Genomic DNA, 22,252 nt, shown 5'->3' with positions numbered 1-22,252 from the left:
ATCGATGACTGGTGTATTATCTATATTTTTCTATGTATTCACTCTCAGTCATTTCTAAGAAATGAAATCCCCAAAAATTAGTATGAATGATACATCGTAGATAATGTGAATTGATACGTCTTTTATTTATATGATTTATTATTCGTCATTTCTCCCTAAGGTTCCAGGGTGAGTTACAGCAATTTAATCACACAATTGAAAAAGTAAAACGGTTTGTATGCAATTATAAAAGCAGATAAAGCAATTCAAAGCAAAAGCACCAGGGTATAAATCAAATATTTCTGAGCATTATCTATTTAGATAATACAGTGGGTTGAACAGACTATCTTTGCTGAGTTTATAGATAATGCTGCATTTGTGAGTACGCTTCCTACCCTGTGATTAATATTGTAAGAGTAGCTATTAAGTAGCCTTATCATCAGAATAAGCCTCTTTAAGTCCTCCACATTTTTTTCTGTGGTGAATGGCTAGACTGCCCAAAGTTGCAAGGTGTCAACTCTAAGTTTGATGGAGAGTAAAGAGGGGGCACAACGCCTATATTGCAAAGTTAGGAAGCTTAACCATTCTTCTTTACCTAAGAACACTGGGATGATTAACATCCTTGCACAACTCTAATCCCCAGGGACAGAACTCACTTGAACAGTGATTCCTTAAGTATGTAGAACTGATAGGCCTCCAGTCACTAATTATCTCCATTTTTAGTTGCAGCCAGGAAGCAAACTCAGCTCTGCATCTATATGGGATCCACTCCTGTGCCTATTTTTTAAACCTTGCTTTCTCTTGCTGATATTATATCATAAACCACTGTATGATACTCTTGTTTTGTTTTGTTTGTAATAAGGGCAAGATGCTGTTGTCGGTTTACAAAAAGTAAAACGGTTTGTATGCAATTATAAAAGCAGATAAAGCAATTCAAAGCAAAAGCACCAGGGTATAAATCAAATATTTCTGAGCATTATCTATTTAGATAATACAGTGGGTTGAACAGACTATCTTTGCTGAGTTTATAGATAATGCTGCATTTGTGAGTACGCTTCCTACCCTGTGATTAATATTGTAAGAGTAGCTATTAAGTAGCCTTATCATCAGAATAAGCCTCTTTAAGTCCTCCACATTTTTTTCTGTGGTGAATGGCTAGACTGCCCAAAGTTGCAAGGTGTCAACTCTAAGTTTGATGGAGAGTAAAGAGGGGGCACAACGCCTATATTGCAAAGTTAGGAAGCTTAACCATTCTTCTTTACCTAAGAACACTGGGATGATTAACATCCTTGCACAACTCTAATCCCCAGGGACAGAACTCACTTGAACAGTGATTCCTTAAGTATGTAGAACTGATAGGCCTCCAGTCACTAATTATCTCCATTTTTAGTTGCAGCCAGGAAGCAAACTCAGCTCTGCATCTATATGGGATCCACTCCTGTGCCTATTTTTTAAACCTTGCTTTCTCTTGCTGATATTATATCATAAACCACTGTATGATACTCTTGTTTTGTTTTGTTTGTAATAAGGGCAAGATGCTGTTGTCGGCCACTGCTTCTTGCTTTCGCTGTTCCAAACTTTTCTCTCGTCTGCTGCTGCTTGGCAGGGCATAGATTCTCAACTTTGAATACTTCTCATTTGGAGAGAAACTTCGGAAGGTGGTGTGAAGAGTAGCGTTTACATAAATGATCCAATGCACCAATCCCACTCTTCCCAGGGAATTTTTTTTGTGGTGAGCAGCAGGCCGGTAGGGAAAGGCAAATAGTTCAACTTCCCTGCTCACCCACCCCACCCCCGTCTGGAGTTTCTCCAGTCCAACCCCATATATTGGGAGTGTGAACAAGAGGGCTACCCTCAAACCATCTGATGAGCCTCCAGCGGCAGGCACGTTCTACCTCAAATCCAGCAGGAGCGACAAACGGCGCGCGGGGGGGGGGGAGGGAAGGTGTATCTGGACAAATTTGACAGCCGAAAGCTGGTGGCTCCGACTGAGCCCTTGGCGAGGAGCTGCTTCTCAGTCCCATGCGCCCCCTCACTTAGTTGGATCTCCTTAGGTAGAGGGGAAAGAGAGAGAGAGAGAGAAAGAAAGAAAGAAAGAAAGAGAGAAAGAAAGAAAGAAAGAGAAAGAAAGAAAGAGATTTACGATCATTTCATTTCGTACTTTATGTCATGGCACATCCCCGCCCGTCGGTGCACGTGCAGATCCTGCCTCCAAGACCGACGCACGCCTACATGTGAGTAAAAACAACCACGAAACTCGGTGGGCTTACTCGCGAGTAAACATGCAGGGCTTCTCCACCCCCCCCCCTTGGATCCAGCAGTCTCTCAGCTGCTGAGCCCCCGGGGATATTTCCTCCCGTCCGCCCCCTGGCTCCTTGTCTCTCTTGCTCAATCCCCGCTCTCCTTCCTTGCCTCCCTCCCTCCCTCCCTCCCAGGCGGCGGCTGCTGCTGCTGCTGTCCCGCCTCCTCTTTGCTCGGGAGAAGCGCCGCCCCGCTTTCCCTTTAAGAGCTGCGCCTCCGAGTGACGTCTCGGCGAACGCAGCTCTTTTGGAATGTATGCAAACGAGCCCTCTCCCGCCCCGTCCAACGGCGAGGCGAGCCCGGCCCCCGCCAGCCAACGGCGCGCGGGCGCCGCTGAGGGGTCGGCCAATAGATGCAAAGCGCCGGCTCGCACCATATAAGGAGCGCCCTCGCCATAAAAGGCAACATTGTATCGCTTTATATGGGGGGGAAAGGCAGCGCGGCAGGAGGAGGAGGAGGAGGAGGAGGAGGAGGAGGCGGCGGCGGCGAGGAAGGAGGAGGAGGAGGCGGAGGCGGAGGGAGCGAGGGGCTCCCCGGGCCGGCGCGGGTCCTGCGCGGAGCGTGAGCGAGAGGCGGGCGAAGGCGGCGGCAGCAGGGCAGAGCGAGAGCGCGGAGGGGGCCGGGCCCAGCCTGCCGGCTCCGGGGCCCATGGCAGCGCCGGCCTGACCCGACCCGTCCGTCCCACACTGGCGCTGAGAGGAGGCGGCGGCGGCGGCGGCGGCACCATGTTACCCAGCGGGGCCGGGAACGGCGCTGCCGCCCTGCCCCGGAGCTCGGTCATGGGCATGGCCAGGACGTCCTCGGGCCGGCCGGGCGCGGGGCTCCCCCGCGGGGCGAACGGCGGCGGCGGCGGCGGCGGCGCTGCTTCTTCTGCTTCGGCGGCGGCTGCTTCTGCGGGAGTGCGCGGCGGCCCGGGCAACGGGACGGGCCCTCCGAGCGGCCCTGGGGCGGCCGCGGGTCGCTTCGAGCGCGACCGGGACTTGGGGGCGGCCGTGGCGGCGGCGGCGGCGGCGGCGAGCGACAGCGAAGGCAACTCGGAGTCTGGCGAGGAGGAGGAGCTGGTGGGCGACCGGCGCGGCGTGAAGCGGACTTTGGGCGACATGGAGCTCGGGGTGGTGGTGGGGGGGCCCGAGGCGGCGGCCGTGGCGGCGGCTGCAGCGGCTGCGGCGGCGGGCGGCTACGGCGGGGCGAGCGGCGCCGTCAGCGGCGCCAAGCCGGGCAAGAAGACCCGCGGCCGCGTCAAGATCAAGATGGAATTCATCGACAACAAGCTGCGGAGATACACCACGTTCAGCAAGAGGAAGACGGGCATCATGAAGAAGGTAACCGGGGCGGGGGGGGGGAAAGGGCAGATCGCGTGCGAGGGGGGTTATTTCTGGATAATAGGGGTCCTGGGCTGCCCCACTGTCTGTAGAAATGGGATGGAGCTCTTGACATGCTCGGAAGCACCGTTGTCTCAGCTGCACGTGCTCCGTCGGAGCGCCCCGAGTCAATGCACCCGTCGGCTTTGGAGAGAGCAGCTCCGGGCTGGCTGGGTCTTGGGCAATTGACACCGGAAGGGGAGCCAGCCATGGGCCTAGCCAGCCAGCCCCGGCACCGGAAAGGCACGCCCCGCTCTGGCCCGGATTCAGCTCGAGGAAGGCCTCCCGCCGCCCCCCCCCCCCCGGTCGTTGCGCGAGCCCTTCTCTTCGAAATGCATCGCGGAAAGGGGGAAATGCAGCGGCGGGGTCACCTCGGATGTTTTCCCAGCCCGGGTTGCGATCGGGTGGGTGAAAGGTCGGGGCAAATCCGTTGCAGCATCATCGGGGGAGAAAGGCGCGCCTGTGTTTTGCAACAGGGGATTCCCCACCCCCCTCACGAGCCTGCAAATCAGTAGGTAAACTTGGACACCCCTGTCCCTTCCTTACCTCGTGCAGAAGAACATGCACGTGTTAGTTTGGGTGTGCTGGGTGTTTGCTTCCCTGTAAAGTGGCAGTGGGTGGAACTGACAGGCTGACCGAGAGCCTTGAACTAAACAAAACTCCAGCCAATCCCCTGGTGGGTTTTCTCTGTTGATCCCTCTAGCTTTGAGGGCAAGAATCAGTGCCATCCTGTGCTTGTCTACTCGGAAGCAAGTCCTATAGAATTAAATAGGGATCACTCCCCACTGTACAGAGTTGAGCCTCTGTTGGGAACTGAGTCTGCAATCCTAAGCATGGTTACTCGGGAGTAAGCCCCCATTAACCACAGTGAGACATACAGCCAAGTAGACCCACATAGGTTTGTGCTGTGGGTGAATCAGGCTTGACTCAGGGATAAGGAACTTGTGGTCTTCCAGATGAGGATGCACTTGGATTTCCCTCGACCCCAGCCCATTGCCAGGGTTCAGAGACTATGGGTTCCCCATCCCTGATTTAAAGCTTGATTAAAGGTTAGGGCTCCTTCTGGAGACAGGCTTGCCCCTTAATGTGTGTGTTTTTAAAACTTTCTTCCTGTTTAGGAACAGCATTAAAAGTTATTAGAATCATAGAGTTGGAGGGGACCTTGAGGGTCATGTAGACCCTAAAATTGAGTCTCCTACTCTACCTACTGAGCTACATCTCAAGCTTAAAAAATGATTTGTTAGCTACTATGGTTAAGATTCACCTAACAAACCCTGTCAACAGAAGCCCTACACAGGGACTCCCGTTTGTGCAGTGGGGCTATCTCTGCCCCCATGTGTCCCTGAAATTGGATGGGTTTGGGGTCGGAATAACCTCCAGGACAATGTGCGGGGTAGCAGACAGGGATCGTGCCATCTGGTAAGCTGAAATGGTTGCGCAGATGGGACTGGAACAGCCCGATGTTGAATGATTCCCTTTGCTTTTAAATCTGGGTTTTAGGTTAGCAGAATCATTTTCTTCTCGTTCCCTTGAGGATGGCACAGTTCTCCCCATTCACTGCAGTGTTTTATCTGAATTTGTATAGGATGCTGCAAGAGTGACGGCAAACAACTTTGGCTTAGGAAAAGGCAGATAAGGATAGGGCCATAGAAGTATAAAATTATGCATACATCTTGCAATACTAGATCCTGGGGTCACTCATTTAAAAGAGTCGGGGCGAGCAAAAGAAAGTTGAACTATGAAATTCTCTCCTACAAAGGTGTTATGATGGACACTAACTTGGATGGCTTTAAAAGAGAGTTAGACAAACTCATGGAAGTTAATGCAACTAGCCACAATGCCTTATGTTTTGCCTCCATTGTCAGAAACAACATGCCTTTGAATACCATTTGCTGCGAATCACAGGTGGGGAGAGTGCTGTTGCGCCAATGTCTTGCTTGCAGGCTTCACCACAGGCGTCCAGCCGGCTGCTGTGAGAAACAGGATGCTGAACCTAGCGATGGGCCTTTGGACAGATCTAGCTGAGCTCTTCAAATCTTGGTTGCCGGACTAGGATTTAAGCAGTCCAGACAACCTGTAGCAGTCTAAATTGTGGCCTGTATGAAGATTTGGCACCTGTATTGTGCCATAAGCTTATGTCACAATTCAGTTACTAGTCTTTAAGGTAACCCTGAGACTCTTGGTTGTGTTAAAACCATCAACATTGCCCACTCTTTTTCAGGGAGGTATTACGATGTTTGAGGTGTCAATACCAGACTTTTAAAAACACAGTGGTGCAGAACTTTCCATATTGGTTAATATTCTCTCACTCCTTCTGTTCCTCCATCTTTGTCAACACATAGAAATCATTAATACAGTAATAGTGATTTATCCCATTATAGCTATGTCCTTACATATACAGTGGACGCTTGGGTTGCGAACGTGATCCGTGCGGGATGCACGTTCACAACCCGCAGTGTTTGCAACCCGCGTCTGTGCACGCGTGGGTTGCAATTTGGTGCTTCTGCACATGCACAAAGCGCGATTTAGCGCTTCTGCGCGTGTGTGACCGCTGACACCCAGAAGTAACCCGTTCCGGTATTTCCGGGTTTCGGCAGTCCATAACCTGAAAAAACGCAATCTGAAATGTCTGTAACCCGAGGTATGACTGTATTGGCTTATGGTGCTATAACTTTTTTTGCCTGGGGAGATGATTATTTTCCTCAGGTGAGTCATAGGCTTGTTTGCTACAAAGTTGCTGGGCAGGCCGAAGAAAAGGATGTAGCGTGCACCAAGGGCTCATGTATGCACTGTTCACAGTGGTTGCTGTGCCATTTGAGCCTCGTAGGGTGTAAGACAGGGAGGCCAGCTGTAGGAGGAGCTAGAGTCAGGGATGCAGCCAAGTCATTCTACATCTGCCCCTGTTCTCCTCCCCTACGGCCGCCAGACTGGTGACTGGGAGTGGCCGCTGGGGCCATATAACACCAGATCTACATTGGCTCCCAGCACAATCCAAAGTGTTGGTGCTGACCTTTAAAGTCCTAAACAGCCTCGGCCCTGTATACCTGAATGAGTGTCCCCACCTGCATTGTTCAGCCTGGACACTGAGGTCCGCCTCCGAGGGCCTTCTGGTGGTTCATTCACTGCAAGAAGTGAAGTTACAGGGAACCAGACAGAGGGCCTTTTTGGTAGTGGCACCCTTCCATCAGATGTCAAGGGGAAAAGGGGGTTGCTGAGGCTAAGGTGGGGGTTGGCTGAGGGTAGACTTGTGGGATAGCTCACATGCCGCAGCATCCAGTGGACTGGTTGTAAAAAGGCAGGCAGGTAGAGGGGTAAGTGGGGCAGTCTGCCATTTGCTCTCTACTGAGAGTTTCTAGAATCCACTAATTTATTTAGGATTACAGATGAAGGCGTGTTTTGAGAACGCATCATTCAGCCCCCTTCCAGAAGCTATGCAGGTCTGGATGGGAGCTCCATTGTGACCACCTCAGGTTTCATGGCAGAAGAAAGGCCAGATATAACTCTGCATAAAATAAAACTGCAGCTTGCTTTATTTTGGATCAACAACTCCACAGTATATATAGGAAAGTTCCAACATTCTGCATGTGTTTTAAGTGTTTTGAACATGTTCCCACTCCTAGAGCCCCGTCCCAAGTATTAGACATCTTTACCTGAGATGCAAAATAAAATTTTTTAAAAAAAGGCAAACGGTACACACCCATAGAAACATCATGTGCAAGTGCAACTATTCCTAAACCACTCAAGCAGTTGCTCAAAGAGAATGACAATTGTTCCCTTCCCTGCCTTTTAAGGGGGTGGAACAATGCTGTATGGCTAAAACTCCCATAAACCCTGACCATTGGGATTGGTAGAGGAGTTGTTTCAGTGGAAAAAGTGAAAAGTAAACTCCACCATCTCTTATTTTAAACCACGGATGTGGAACTTGTGGCTTTCCAGATGTTCACCTCCAGCTCCTACCAGCCCCAGTCAGCATGGCCATTGGAAGTTATGCTCCAGCAATAACTTTACGTTAGCAAACTGTAGCCCAGGAAGGTGGCTCACAGATTTTCGGAGGCATCCTGAAGCCATCATCCCTAAAGTTGTTTGGAAGTTGATCAGTTTGGAGACTGGTGTGTTTTGCAGCCCTAACTTAATGGTGAATGTCTCCTGATGAGCAATGATTAGGAAACAATGACAAATCCCCAAAAGGGAGTGGTATCTTTTTGCCTGAAATCTGTAAGCGATTGCTGCAGCTCCTTTCTCCTCTCTCTCTCTCTCTCTCTCTTGCACATATAATTGTAAAAAAATTCCTTCCAGTAGCACCTTAAAGACCAACTAAGTTAGTTCTTGGTATGAGCTTTCGTGTGCATGCACACTTCTTCAGATACACTGTGTATCTGAAGAAGTGTGCATGCACACGAAAGCTCATACCAAGAACTAACTTAGTTGGTCTTTAAGGTGCTACTGGAAGGAATTTTTTTATTTTGTTTTGACTATGGCAGACCAACACGGCTACCTATCTGTACATATAATTGTAGTTTCTGAGCATAAGACTCATGCTGCATCAGATCAAGACTTAATCTCATCCAGCAACCTGTCCCACCTCCTCCACCAGTGGTCATCCAGGCACACCCTAGCAGCAGCTTCCCCTTCCTGCCCCCCCCATTGATAATCTGAACCTAGAGGGCTCCATTCAGCTACTATGATTGACATAATGTCTAAAGCATTTCTGCCCCCACTTTCCCACCGCATGGGTGGTATTCAGCTGTTTTACTCGGAGTAGACCCGTTGAAAGTAATGGCCCTAGCTTAGCTATGCCCATGAATTTTCAGTGAGTGTACTCGGAGTAAAATGTAGTTGCGTTTTCCAAGAGAGCTTGCAACTCGAAACAGTACTAAAATTAATTTTAAGAGACAAAAAAACACACACACCAAAGGTAGATATTTTATCTTATGCCAGTAAGATAAAACTAGCAAGCCATTTTATCTTCTTTTTAAAAAGCTAAAATTTAAACAGATTTTGCTGGGTTCCTAAATGCTAACAGCGGAGATGCTGCCTAAACATGTCTGGGGAGGGTGTTCAAGAAATGGGGCAACATCACAGACAAGGTTTAATCCCAGGAGTGTCTTGTGTGAAGACCTAAGTCACCAGGAACAGTTGGTCATTCAGATACTCTGCCCCCAAGTTGTTACAGGCCAAAGCCAGTACGTAGATCTTTTAACGTGGGTTCATTACTGTACCATGATTCAGTTCAGGCATACCTTGACTTAAGTTGAGTTACGCTTGAGCTTTCTGCCAGCATCTGCCGCCCCCTTTCCTTCTCCACTTGCCGTGATTGAAGGCTTGCCAGGTGAATTAATTATACCTGAGCTGGGAAACTACAGTTACAGGAACAGAGGAAGCGACCTTATACATGGAGTCACACCAATGGTCCGTCTAGCTCGATATTGTCTATGCACTGACTCTCCAGGCTTTCAGGCAGGTAACATCCTCGGCTCTACCTGGAGATGCTGGTGGTTGAAGCTGCGACCTTCTGCACGCAAGGCAGGTACTCTGCAGCTCGACTCCAGAGCTTCCTTGATTGGAACAAACCAGAATCCTGACCCATGGTTTGTAGTTGGTTTAGGATCTTGGTTTGTTCTGAACCTGGTAATTGTAGTTTCCCAATATGATTGACTAACTTGGAAAATCTGAGTCACGTACGGTGGAAGGGGTCAGGCACATGAACACCTCGACTTATTAAGTTGAAATATGTCTGAACCAGACCGGTGAACCCCTGTTTATAACCCAACCACTGTGTTCAGCTCCGCTGAAAGTTTTGGAACAATCGTCGGAGGCAGCTTCATTGGAGCACATGAAAGTAGTCCAGAGGTGGACTCTGAGTTTTATCCCTGGTTTATGACCAGGGAATTGGAGTCAATGAAATCCACAAGTTCCTCATCTCTGTGGTAGTCTGAATCTCGATGTTACTGACGTAGGGCTAATTGTGGTGTTTTCTTTCCAAGAAAGGGGGTGCATCTGTTGCATCCATTTTGAAGCCAGTGGAAGCAGCTTTGTAGCACAGATGCCCCTGAGCTTTCTGTAGTCAAAGCTGGATCTGACCACCCCTGAAAGATGTAGACCTGACTCTTCCAAAATGTCCCAAAGCTGTAGACCTGACCCTTCCAGAATGTCCAAAATGCCACACGCCACATCTTATCTGCACTGAGCTCCGGTTTGTTCTTTCTTGTCTAACACAATACTGTATCCATACACTCAATACGCACTTCCTCCATGGCCAGTTAGCTCGTGTGGGGTGTGTGTGTGCATTGCAGAACAGGAGCTGGGCTCTTCTGCCCTCCAGCCACTGGCTTTCATCCTCTCCTCTTGCTCTCCTCTCCCAAGTAAATGGCAGAATTTAGGCCAGCACCCTTGGGCCAAATGTGTTGTGTGGTTGCGGGCCCTCTGCACACGCCGCCGTCGTTGCCATTTGAGAAGCTCTCCAACAGCTGGTCTTGCCTTCTCCCTGAGTTGCTGCTGTGAAATGAAGCCCGGAGCAGCTGTTTGCCATTGGGACAAAGTTGAAGAAGGCTCTGTTCCCTCCCTCAGCTGTCCTGCTCTCTGGTTGTGGCCATGGCCATAGAGTGGACGGAAGCAGTCTGCCACTCTCTGCAATACTTTGCCAGCAGTCTGGCCAAACAAGAATTCAAGGGGAGTGGGGAAGCTGCAATCCAGCTCTGTGTGTGAAGGTCTGCCTAAGGTCCGGGGCAAGGGGCTGTGGAGACAGCTGTAGGCAAGGCTCACAAGGCAGCTCCTAGGACTGGAATGCCACACATCTTCTAGACTTGCGCCTGTAGAGTTGGCCAGTGCAGCTCGGAGCCTGTTGAGTCAAACACAGCCCAACAGCTGATGAGTACATAGGAAGCTACCATCTATTAGAGTCAGGTCATGGTTTCATTTACCTCTGCATTGCCTGCACTGGCCGGCAGCAACTCTTTCAAACGGGACCCCCTGAGCCCTAATCTGGAGAAGTCGGGGATTGAACCTGTGACCTGCATGCAAAGGCAAGGCCCTGAGCTGTGGTCCTCCCCACCAGGGACTTGATTCAAACTCCTAGATTTGCTGTATGCCCAGGAACAGCAGAGGGGGCGGCGTGAAAAACATGGCTACTGGATTCTGCTGATCTCTCTTTCAGGACTTGTTTCCCAACAATGCCCGAAGGGGGCTTTGACAAGTGAGAGAGATGAGCAGAACCTGCATCCTTGTCAGCGGAGCAGTGTGTCCATATCATTACTTAACTTTGTTGTTCTGTGTGTGTTTATTTTATCTATTTATAAGAGCATTGCCTTGCTGCGACTGAAACGTCACTCACAAGTTAATGCTCTGAGGGCCTGGGCCCAGGCATAGCCATAAACCCTGGACGGTTAGGGCAGAACATAAATCAGCCTCTTAAAAGTTCAGATTCCCAAGGACTCTTCTTGCCCATCTTGGCTGCTTCTGTGCATTGCAGAATAAGCACCAAGCAACTGCCTTTTGTTTAGACCCGGAGTTGCATTGAGTTTGCGGGATTATGAATGTGCATGCACACACATGCACTTTGCTCTTAAAAAAAATAAACCTCTTAGAAGTGACCTTGGGCCATCATTTCAGGAGAAGTTGGAGTGGCTGCTCAGTGTGAAGTAGCCTAGTTGTGCAGCCAGGTAGATCTCGCCATACTAACCTGCTGTCCTCCAGGCATTCCTCGGCTTGTCCCTGCTCTGGTTGTGGTTTTCTGTCACCTGGATGATCTTTGGAGTGTTGCTACTATAGAGGTCAGTTCAGGAAGCAGTGCACAAAAGCAGTGCACCTGTAATGATCTTTTCACGGGTTTACACTTTTAAGGCACCCCCTCCCCCTTTTTATGGAATTACTCTGCCAAGATCTGCAGCTAACTCTGCTGGTTTTTTGTAGCTCAAGGCATTTGTTGTCTCCAGTGCTTTGTCTATTAAGCTGTTTGCAGAGAAGCAGTGACAATGATAATGAAATTAGAGGCTTCAACTGCTGAGCACATCTTGCTTTCCCCATGTTTGGGGACTTCTTTGTATATATTTTGCATTGTTATGCGTTTGTCACCAGGATGCAGGTTTGTAAGCCGGTCTTCTGACGCATTTCAATTCCCCTTATCCCATTTTATTCTTTGATAGGGTAACAGCAGTTGAATTTTGGTAAAATCCTCATAGAGATCTTGAGGCTGCTGAAATGGTTCAGTTGGAGGCCAAGTGGTGTTATATGTATACTTAAGCAAAGTGTTAGCTGCAGTTACCTTTTGCTGGACGGAATATGTGATTTACCCTGTTCTTTGTGCAAAAACACAAAGAACCTGCATTTCCCAGTGTTGTATTCTCACTTGAACACCCAGTTTGTTTTGCTCTATAGGAGACAAACCATTCTTGCATTTCAGCCTTGGTGCTCTGGAGCAAGAGAGACGTGAGCAAATACAGCCTTGAATTTGGTGGGATGCGTGGATGTGCGTTGGTCTCCATTTACTGCTGCGGGGCAGCCCTTGCCAACCTGCTGCCCTCCAGATCTTTTGAACTATAACTCCTATCATTCCCAGCTAGCATACGTGCGCTGGCCAAGGCTGATGGGAGATGCAGTCCAAGACATCTGGAGGGCACCATGTAGGCAAGGGCTGCTGTAAGTTAATTAAAATGGGGGTGGGGAAATTTGACCCTTCCATATTTGATTGGACCAGATAAGATGCTCCTGCATCCTCTTCTCCTCGTGGCCAACCAGATGCCTGTAGGAAACCCACAAGCAGCACCTGAGCACAAGAACACTCTCCCCTCCTGTGGTTTCTAGCAACTGATATTCAAAAGCATTACTGCTTCCAGCCATGGAGGCAGATCATAGCCATCATGGCAAGTTGATTGCCTTTGTCCTTCATGAACTTGTCCAATCCTCTTTAAAAGCCATCCAAGTTGGTGACCATCGCTCCCTCCGTGGGAGCAAATTCCATAGCTTCAGTCTCTCCTGTGCGAATAAATAAGGTACTTCATTTCGTCCATCCCTAATCTTCCAGCAGAAGGTCCAGAAGTTCTTAGTGTTGAGAGGGAGAAAGTCCCTCTACCTCTGTGCTGTTCGTAATTTTAAAAACTTCGGCCATTCCGCCTCTTTCTCTGAACTAAAAGCATCCCAAATGCTGCAATCGTTCTTTAAATCAGAGTCGCTCCACACCCCCTTGGATCATTTTGGTCCCTTTTCGATATCCTGAGGTGAGGCAACCAGAGCAACACACAGTAACTCCCACCATTGGCCACGCTACCTGGGACTGGCGGGAGTTTGGAGTCCCAATAGCATTTGGAGGGCTGCTCAGGGGATCTCCTGTTCTCCGCTGCTCAGGGGATCGTTGATGAAGGATAGCTCTGTGAACAACTACTGGTAGGCATGAGAGACAAAAAGAACCTCATTGCTGTACTTGTGAACACAACTTGCTGGGAAGGGCTCTTTTCCTCATGCCCTGCTTGTGAGACTCCACAAGGCACCTACTTGTCTACAGCTTCCTGGACTAAGAATCATAGAGTTGAATGGGACCCTGAGGATCATCTAGTCCAGCAGTTCTCAACCTGTGGGTCCCCAGATGTTGTTGGACTACAACTCCCATCATCCCTGAGCTCTGGCCTTGCTAGCCAGGGGTGATGGGAGTTGTAGTTCAACAACATCTGGGGACCCACAGGTTGAGAAAGGCTGATCTCGTCCAAGCCCCTGCAATACAGGAATATGCCGCTGTTCCTTATGGGGATCAAACCCGCAACCTTGGTGCTGTCAGCACCGCACTGTAACCAACTGAGTTCTAATGAGACTTAGCTGGACCTTTTGCTTCTTCCAGCATTGCTCTCCTCCTGTTCTCCGACCCAAGCTGTGCAATGGCAGGAGGAGAGCCTTAGCTGCGGGATTTTACAATTAACTGCCCGATCTGCTGCTTTTCTGCTCTCTGACCTTGTCAGTGGTGGTGGGGGTAAAGGGCACCTGCGAGGAGGCAAGTCCGCCCGGGAGGCCGGCGTGGTATCTAAGAGAGGTCAGGCTGTGGCATATTGCTTGGTGATGACTTTGGCTGACGTTCTGAAAGCTCTACCAACTCTGCTTCCTCTCGCTGACTGATGGCCTGTGCTCAACTGTCAAATCGCAGTGCCCTTTTCCCCGAGTAAGTTCCTCCTCCTGTCATTGCTGTTGGCCCAGGGATGAACAAAGCCCCCTGAAGCAAGTGACTTGGATGGAGAGCAAAGCCGTTGTGGTCCTCACAGGAGATTATGGTTGGGTCTGGTTTGGTGCTGTCTGATTTTGGTGGTGATGGGAGGGAAAAAAGCAGTGAGCTTTGACTCTTGCTTGCAAACTGCCGAAGCACGATAATAGAAGACAGAGTGTTGTTTGCCTTTGTTAAGGGTTCTCCAAAGTGAGATTTCTTGCCCCCTTGTGCAGATAGCTGGCATTGAGCGGATTTGATAAGGTAGCAAATCACAAGCTAACCAGTGCAGACTATGGAGGAGACTGGCAAATGCAGCAGGTAAAAAACCGTTGTCTAATTGGATACCAGTTGGAACTTCTTTCACAAGTGAAGGAATGCTGACCATGCTTCTGAGCATGTGCAAAGTACCTTTCCCTCCCTGCTGTGTAATTGGAAGCAGTCCTCTGACATTTTTAGGGGTGGGAGTCGCAAAATAAGACTGTGGCTTCCAGGTCTAGAGCCTCCTTTTTTAGAAGGTGAATTTTGCCGAAAACTATGTGTGTGTGTATACACACACACACACACACACACACAGAGAGAGAGAGAGAGAGAGAGAGAGAGAGAGAGAGAGAGAGAGGCTGGTTGTGTTCAGTCTGGATAAGCCAAATACGTAGCTGAGCAAGATGACACATATTTCTTTCTGCTTTACCCTGGATAGCAAGAATTCATGGGAGGTCTTGTTTTTGGGAACAGTGTTTTTGGATGGCCACACTGGTGCCACACCTTGTGCCAATGTGCCGGGTTGATTGTTTTCTGAGAGCCTTCCTGAAGGAGAACTCTCCAATGCCAAGCACGCAGAATGTTGAGACTGGGACCGGGGTGTGCGCACGATATTTATAAACATTGGCAAAACAGTAGATTTAGGAAAAAAGAATCCCAAACCTCTGGAGGAGTTGCGCTCCTACAGTGTTAGGCCTGTGGATTAGAGGCCAGAGCCTGGGCTAGGGGCCTGTAGAAGCATGTAAGAAAGGCAGAGGCCAGGGGAATGTGTAAAACAGCTCTCCCCAGCTCCCTTAAGATATGGAACTACAATTCCCATCAGCCCTTGCCAGCGGGATGATGGGAATTATAGTCCAGCAACATCTAGAGGCACAAGGTTGGGGAAGACTGGTATAAGCAGAGCAAGCCTTAGAAAATATTAGAGAGAAAAAATTAGGTGCAATGAGAGGAAATGTTAAAATATGTGCTTAATAGTCGTTGGATGAAGAAATGGACAGAGTTCTTAAAATCAATTAAAGTATATTCTTTTTTAAAGAAAAGGTCAGAGTTCTTAAAAGCTGTGTCATGAAATTTCCTTTTCTGCTTGTCCTTTTTGGCGCCTGCCCACCCTAAAAAACCTAGGCACCTTAGCTGACTTTTTAGTTTACTCCTGTGAATGCTAGGTTACTGGAACTGGCAGGGGAAGGGATTTGGATGGAGGAAGTAATTATCTGAGGAATAAGTTGTGTGGTCCAGATTGCTGTCTGACTTGGGAGTTAGGGAGGAAGTGGGGAGCCTCCCGCTCCTCAGCCTCCAGAGTCTCCCTGCAAAAGCCTCTGTTGTGACAACTGGGCTCCTGGGGCCTAGTTCAGTTCAAACTCTGCGATAGTAAGGGCTGCAAGGGAATTCCCGTTCTCCAGAGTGGGCTGTGGGATTGGAACAGAAGGCCCAGTTGAAGGAAAGAGAACTAAAGTCGAAAGAAAACCCTTAAAAATGTTACAACTCCTCATCTCCTCCAGATTGACATTGGTCATTATGAAAACCCACTTAACAAACAAGGCCTTGCAGCACATTTGAAAGATGCTTGGGTCTTTAGAGTTTTACTGAGTGTGGCTTTGGCTGCCTGGAAGGGTCAGAAAAGATCCTGCAGGTGCTTTGATGCAAATATACTTTGTCTGCAGTACCAGGATAATTGGCAAAAGTAGGAATTTATGTATAGTTGATCCTCCCCCTTATAATATAGCACAATGTATTACACACACACACACGCACATGTGCAATTAAACCAAGGTGTTTGGATTTAAATCCCACCACATGGAGATTCTTCTGTTAAATTGTTGGGTTTTACCCTGATTGAATTTAAAGTTTTGCTAACTGTGCCCTTTGTGAGACCCTTCATTTTAATTGAACTTGCTTCTCTGTGGGTCTTTGCTTATTTCAGTCAGGCTTGCCACTCGTTTAGTTTGTTTCCTAGAGGAAGGAAGTAACAAATAAGAACCATTGAATAACTAGAACATGTTTGCTCACAAGTGAGCAGAATCCTGTGTTTCCAGGAGTCTAAACTCGTAACTATGCGCCGGTTCACTTGAGCAGTTACGTGCCTTGGAAATCCTCTAATTATCTAACTTGTTAGGAAATTGTAAATAAGGTATTCATTCGTTAGTTACAGTCTGTATTCTGATAAGCTGAGAATGTTGTTATCCTGTGCCTACGAAAAAGACACCTATTTTTTCATTAAAAAAACCAAACTTTATTGACATAAACACATACAGAATACAGTAAAAATAATGGATATGGCAAATAAAAAGGAATGTGAAAGTAGAAAAATAAAACACAGATACAGAGGAGGGGTAAAAAAACCCAAGAAACTGCTGAAGATACAATGCCTCATTCAATTGTCAGATATGAGAAGGTGGTGGGTCAATTCAGTTCTCAGTAAAACCTCTCCACATGCTTGTCTGTTGTACAGGTAGTGTAGTAGGCTGTTCAATTGAGTTAGCATAGCAGAGGAACTTATACCATATTGAGTAAAAAAGGACAAGGCACTTGATTTTGACAAAGCATTGTACATAGATTAAAAACAAGGAAGTCTTTGCCCATGTTTTGTTTTGGCTTTCTTAACATTGGAGCTTCAAAATTGGGACTGTCAGGCAAGAGGCAGTGATATATGCTTTGGCTGGCTGTTGCTGATGGGGTTGGAAGTCTAACAACATCTGAAAGGCACCAGGTTGACTATGGCTGACAGAAATAGTTTGGGGAAAAGGTGTTCCTTATGATTCTTATACCTCTCTACTTGCATGTTTAATGTTTTCCCCCTGAATCTCCGGTTGAATTATCCCCAGTTTAAGGATTGATTTTCCCCACTACTGCTTTACAAATGTAATTGCCATGCTTGAGCAAGCTGCCTCCAGGTTTCTAGCTGCTGGCCTGCTTGGTTAGTGATGTGGCTGTGTTTAAGAGGAAGATGAAAGTGCTCTTGAGTGCGGTTGACCCACCTACAGAAGGCGGTAAGCAGCTCCTGTTGATTGTAACAGATTTGACTTGCACCATGTTCCTGTATAAGCAGCAGAGGCATGAGAAGCTTCTACCTTGGAATTTGAGCATACCTAATTTTGCCTTGTCTGAAGAAATAGTGTATCTCAGCTACAATCAGGTATATTTAAATGAACTATTTATTTTGCTTAACATTTTATTACAAAAAGATAGAGTGCAGTTGCAGAACATTAACAAATCTTTGGTACTGCCATTTTAATTTGCAAAAAAGGCGTTTATGGTTCTCATTCACCCTCTTCAGAACTCAGAGTTCAGGTGAAGTGGCAGGGCTGGTTCGGAGTGCCTCACTCGAGACCACCTATTATGGCAAAAGTGGGACTTGAATCGAAACCCTGAAAAGAGGTTTCTTGGAAGGTATACGGAAAACATAAAACGAAGTGATGGACAAGCCAGTAGAGTAGTTGCTTGTTTAGTCTTCTGGTTGGAGAGGTGCAAAAGCTGCTTCTTTTTAAAAATTGTTTTTATTGAGTTTTAAATTGGTTATTCATATACATATTCCATTCACTTTAACATATATTGTACACATATAAAAAAAGCAAACAATAACAATATTTCTACACAAGTGACTTCCCACCACCTCAGTGCAGAAGCTTCTGTCGTCTTTCTCTTCTCAACTGTGTTGTTTTTCCTTATTGCTAATAATACATAATATATCTAATACATAATATATCTCAGGGGTGGCCAACTCCCAAGAGACTGCGATCTACTCCCAGAATTAAAAACTGCCCGTTTTTAGGGGTTCTGGTCAAAGTTGTTGAGCTTCTTTTAGGGAGAAAGGGGAACAGCCTCTCACCACAAATTGCTGTGGAAACTAACAGCCTCACCTGTCTTCCCTTCTGCAGATCATGTGACAATGGAGGGCAGGGCGAGGGGGCCGGGCCAGATTCTAATTTACCAATGGAAAGGGACCCAGGGATCGATCACGATCTACCAAAACCTCCCAGGGATCTACCAGTAGATTGCGATCGACCTGTTGGACATACCTGATATATCTTTTTTTTTTTTAATAATGTTTATTGAAGTTTCGAAAAGGTTACAAAAATATAAAAGAAAAATAAACAAAAAATACAAAATACACACACACACACACACACACACACAAATTTTTTTTAACTGATATATCTTACCTATCTGATCATTACTTTGCAAAATTAAGTCGGAGCATATCAGGGATTTTATTTGAGAACAACGTTTCCTCAGATAATCTTTTACACATTCCCACTCCGTTTTGAATTTTTGGTTTGGTTGGTTCCTAACTGCTTCTGTCATGCTTGCTAATTACAAATACTGATGCAATTTAGTTTGCCATTCTTCCTTTGTTGGTGTCCTATTCCCCTTCCGATTTCTTGCGATTAACGTTCTTGCTGCTGTTGTAGCATATAAAGGTAAAGGGACCCCTGACCGTTAGGTCCAGTCATGGACGACTCTGGGGTTGCGGCGCTCATCTCGCTTTATTGGCCGAGGGAGCTAATGCACAGCTTCCGGGTCATGTGGCCAGCATAACTAAGTCGCTTCTGACGAAACGAGAACAGCGCACGGAAACGCCGTTTACCTTTCCGCCAGAGCGGTACCTATTTATCTACTTGCACTTTGACGTACTTTCGAACTGCTAGGTTGGCAGGAGCAGGGACCGAGCAATGGGAGCTCACCCCGTCATGGGGATTCAAACCGCCAACCTTCTGATCAGCAAGCCCTGGGCTCTGTGATTTAGACCACAGCCCCACCCGCGTCCTTCTGTTGTAGCATATAGGAACACCCTTTTTCGAGAGGTGCAAGAGCTTCTATGCCCATCAAGTGGAGAGTTTGTTAGACTCTGGTTCAGATTTCAGGTGATGGAAAAGGCCTGTGCCTGAGATCTTGGGAGAGCCGCTGCCAGTCAGAGTAGGCTAGATGGGAAAATAGTCTGACCTTCTAATTTGAAGCTGGCTTCCAACATTCCTATGTTTGCCGTGCTTGCTGGGTGGCTGTTTGCCAAAGTAGGCTCCCACTCTCACCCCCAAGTTGTTCTTGGTAAGAGAGCTGGCCTTTGTGTTTTGAAGGACTTATTAATGAGGGTGGCAGGCCAGCCGGCTAGGCCTTGGAGGAGCTAGCTCAGCCCCAATTTGCCATGTTTGTGAAGCCAGCATGGTGCTGGCAGAAAGAGCAATGAGTACCACAGATAAAAAGAGCGACACATTTAGCAGACGCCTGATAAAAGGCGCCCGGCTTGTTGCAAGTGGGGTGGTGGTGGAATGAGTTTGTGCTTCCCTCGGCCGCATTCGCATCATACATATGATGTTGTTTTAAACAGTCAGGGCTTCTTCTCCCAAAGGATTCTGGGAGCTGTTGCTGGTTAAGGGTGCTGAGAGTCATGAGGAGAACCCCATTCCCCTCACAGAGCTGCAGTTGCCCTAGTGGTTTTAACAGCCAATCCTCCTTCACAGGAAAATCTGGGCATTGTAGCTCTCGGAGGGGAACGTAGGTCTCACAGCAATTCTCAACACCCTTAACAAACTACATCTCCCAGGATTCTTTGGGGGACGGTTTAAAGTGGTATCACACTGCTTTAAACGTATGGTGTGGATGTCCCCTTGGTAAAATAGAAAGCTTTCGGTTTTGGCTGTAGAGTCCTGCTGCAGGAGCCCTGGACATTATCGTTGGTGTCATAGGACTGACTCCTCACTCATCTTCTCCTCTATAACCTTTCTATCAGATGGGGCAGTCATCACTCTTGTCTTTTGACAGGATGTGCTCTCTATTTCTAAGCTTTCTTGTCCCCCTCCCTGCCTTGTTGCAGAGTGAATATGATGCTGTCTTCTTATTTCAGAAAGAAGGCTAGAAAGGGGTCAGGGGGGAGGATGCTGGACTACTTAGGCCTGATTCAGCAGGGCTCTTGCTTTATGCCCCACAAATAACCCAGAGATGCATTTTAAATAAAAGCACACATTCTACTCATGTAAAAACACCAGGCAGGCCCCACAAATAACCCAGAGATGCATTTTAAATAAAAGCACACATGAGTAATGTAAAAACACGCTGATTCCTGGATTGTCCACGGGCCAGATTTAGAAGGCAATTGCACCAGATCTGGCCCCCGGGCCTTAGTTTGCCTATCCATGCTCTTGACTATAGCCAGAGAGCAAAAACCATCATGGCTAGTAGCTTGCTATTTCAGAGAAGCATTGGGAAGGGAGCAACTTGTGCAGAACTGCGTCGGATCTCGATGTGGGCATTTGGCAAATCTTCTAGAAGGTGGACTCCGATAGCAAACCACATGTGTAAAGCTGGCTTTTCCCCGTTTGTGAATACCGCGAAAACCAAGCGACATCCTCTTGCGAGAGGTTGAGTTTCCTCTCCATGGGAACCAGGGTCTTGTGAAGGTCCACGCCTCATTGTTGACCTTCTCCTTTTCTTCTCTACCCCGCAGGCCTACGAACTCTCCACCTTAACGGGCACTCAGGTGTTGCTGCTCGTGGCCAGCGAGACGGGCCACGTCTACACGTTCGCCACGCGGAAGCTGCAGCCCATGATCACCAGCGAGACGGGGAAAGCGCTGATCCAGACATGCTTGAACTCTCCTGACTCTCCTCCTCGGTCAGACCCAACCACTGATCAGCGCATGAGCGCTACGGGCTTTGAGGAGACGGACCTCACTTATCAGGTGTCCGAGTCAGATAGCAGTGGAGAAACAAAGGTATAGACACCCTCCCTTTTTTGTGCTGTGGAGGGCTTGGAGGAGGGGGGAATTATTCTTACAGGTCTCTGGGGAGGGAAGAACCTTGTACTTTCAACCTTGCCTTCTACCTTGGAGAAGGTTTACCTGGGAGGACTACAGAGCACAGTTGGGCAGATTTCAGACTTGTTGGGTGGGTCTACTGTGCATGTGTGGGAGAGGAAGAGTGGAGATGAACTTGTATTGAGGGTGACCTAGCATCTGCAGGAAGGAAGCCTGATGTTCTCATCAATTGGCCCCCATGCTCCTTTTAGAACCTTGGATCTTCCAGGGTTCCGAGTCACATGGGGCGCCGACTCAAGTAGCAAGAGACTCTGCCCGTCTGGCAGAGGTTCAAGCCTCCCACATGGAAAGAGCCACTCACCCCTGCGTGTGTGAATGATTTGAGAACCTGCTAGATCAGGCCAGTGGCCCATCCAGTTCAGCATCCTCTTCTGGCCGCCCAGGTGCCAGTGGGAAGCCTGCAAAAGCAGGACATGGGCCCCAGCAACAATCTGCAATTCCCAGTAGCTGGCATTCAGAGGCATTTTGCTGCTGACCTCAGAGGCAGTGCCTGGCCATTGTCGCTAGTAGCAGCAGATAGCCTTTATCCTCCATGAATTGGTCCGGTCCTCTTTGACCTGAAGCAGCATCTCCACCCACCTTGTCCATCCCGGACACTGAGGTCCAGCTCTGGGGGCCTTCTGGCGGTTCCCTCATTGCAAGAAGCTTATAGGGAACCAGGCAGAGGGTCTTCTTGGTAGCAGCACCCTCCCTGTGGAACACTCTCCCATAAGATGTCAATGAAATAAACGACTATCTGACTTTTAGAAAACATCTGAAGGCAGCCCTGGTTAGGGCAGTTTTTAATGTTTTATGTTTTATCGTGTTTTTAATATTCTGTTGGGAGCTGCCAGGAGTAGCTGCGGCAGCTCAGTCAGATGGGCAGCATAGAAATAAATTATCATTATTATTATTAGGCCATCCAAGTTGGTGGGCATTCCTGTGGGGGTGAGTTCCTTTTGCTGCACAAAGAAGTACTTTTTAAAACCTTGCAACGTTCAGCTTCAATAGATGCCCACCAGTCCCCTTGTCGCAAGAGAGGGAGAAAACCATTCCTGTATCCTCTTGCCACCACGCCATGCATAATTTCATAAGCTTCCATTGTGACACTTCTTTACTTGCCTTTCCTCTAAACTAAAAAGTCCCAAACTCTGCAGCGCCTCCTCCTATAGGGGAGCTACTCGTATGGAATAAGACTTAAGAGAATCAGACCCCTCCGTATTATTATTAGTATTATTATTATTCTGGCTTTGGTGATCTGTGGTGTTGGCAGGGGATAGGTCTATGGGCCCGAGCCTTCTTTTGGCTGTAAAGATTCCTATATAGCGTGACTCCTAGCATTCAGTTGGCTCTCCCTTACCTCCTCCTCCCTCCTTCCCCGGG

General features: G+C 48.0%; 1 protein-coding gene across 2 annotated transcripts in view; it reads left to right on the top strand.

Annotated features, from left to right (window-relative positions):
* The first annotated feature begins 2,879 nt into the window (after window positions 1-2,879).
* Window positions 2,880-22,252, top strand: part of SRF (serum response factor) — a 71,985-nt gene continuing 52,612 nt past the window's right edge. The window contains exons 1-2 of one of the 2 annotated variants that reach the window (XM_081854746.1): window positions 2,880-3,602; window positions 20,522-20,788. In XM_081854746.1, the coding sequence (XP_081710872.1) occupies window positions 3,006-3,602; window positions 20,522-20,788 (864 nt within the window). In that variant the 5' untranslated portion in view covers window positions 2,880-3,005. The remainder of the gene's footprint in view (window positions 3,603-20,521; window positions 20,789-22,252) is intronic. The other variant, XM_081854747.1, reaches the window with a different exon arrangement.

This window comes from Podarcis erhardii (genome assembly GCF_964252035.2).
Source record: "Podarcis erhardii genome assembly, chromosome: 3".
Taxonomy (NCBI): Eukaryota; Metazoa; Chordata; class Lepidosauria; order Squamata; family Lacertidae; genus Podarcis; species Podarcis erhardii.
This window is presented reverse-complemented; position numbering and strand designations above follow the sequence as displayed.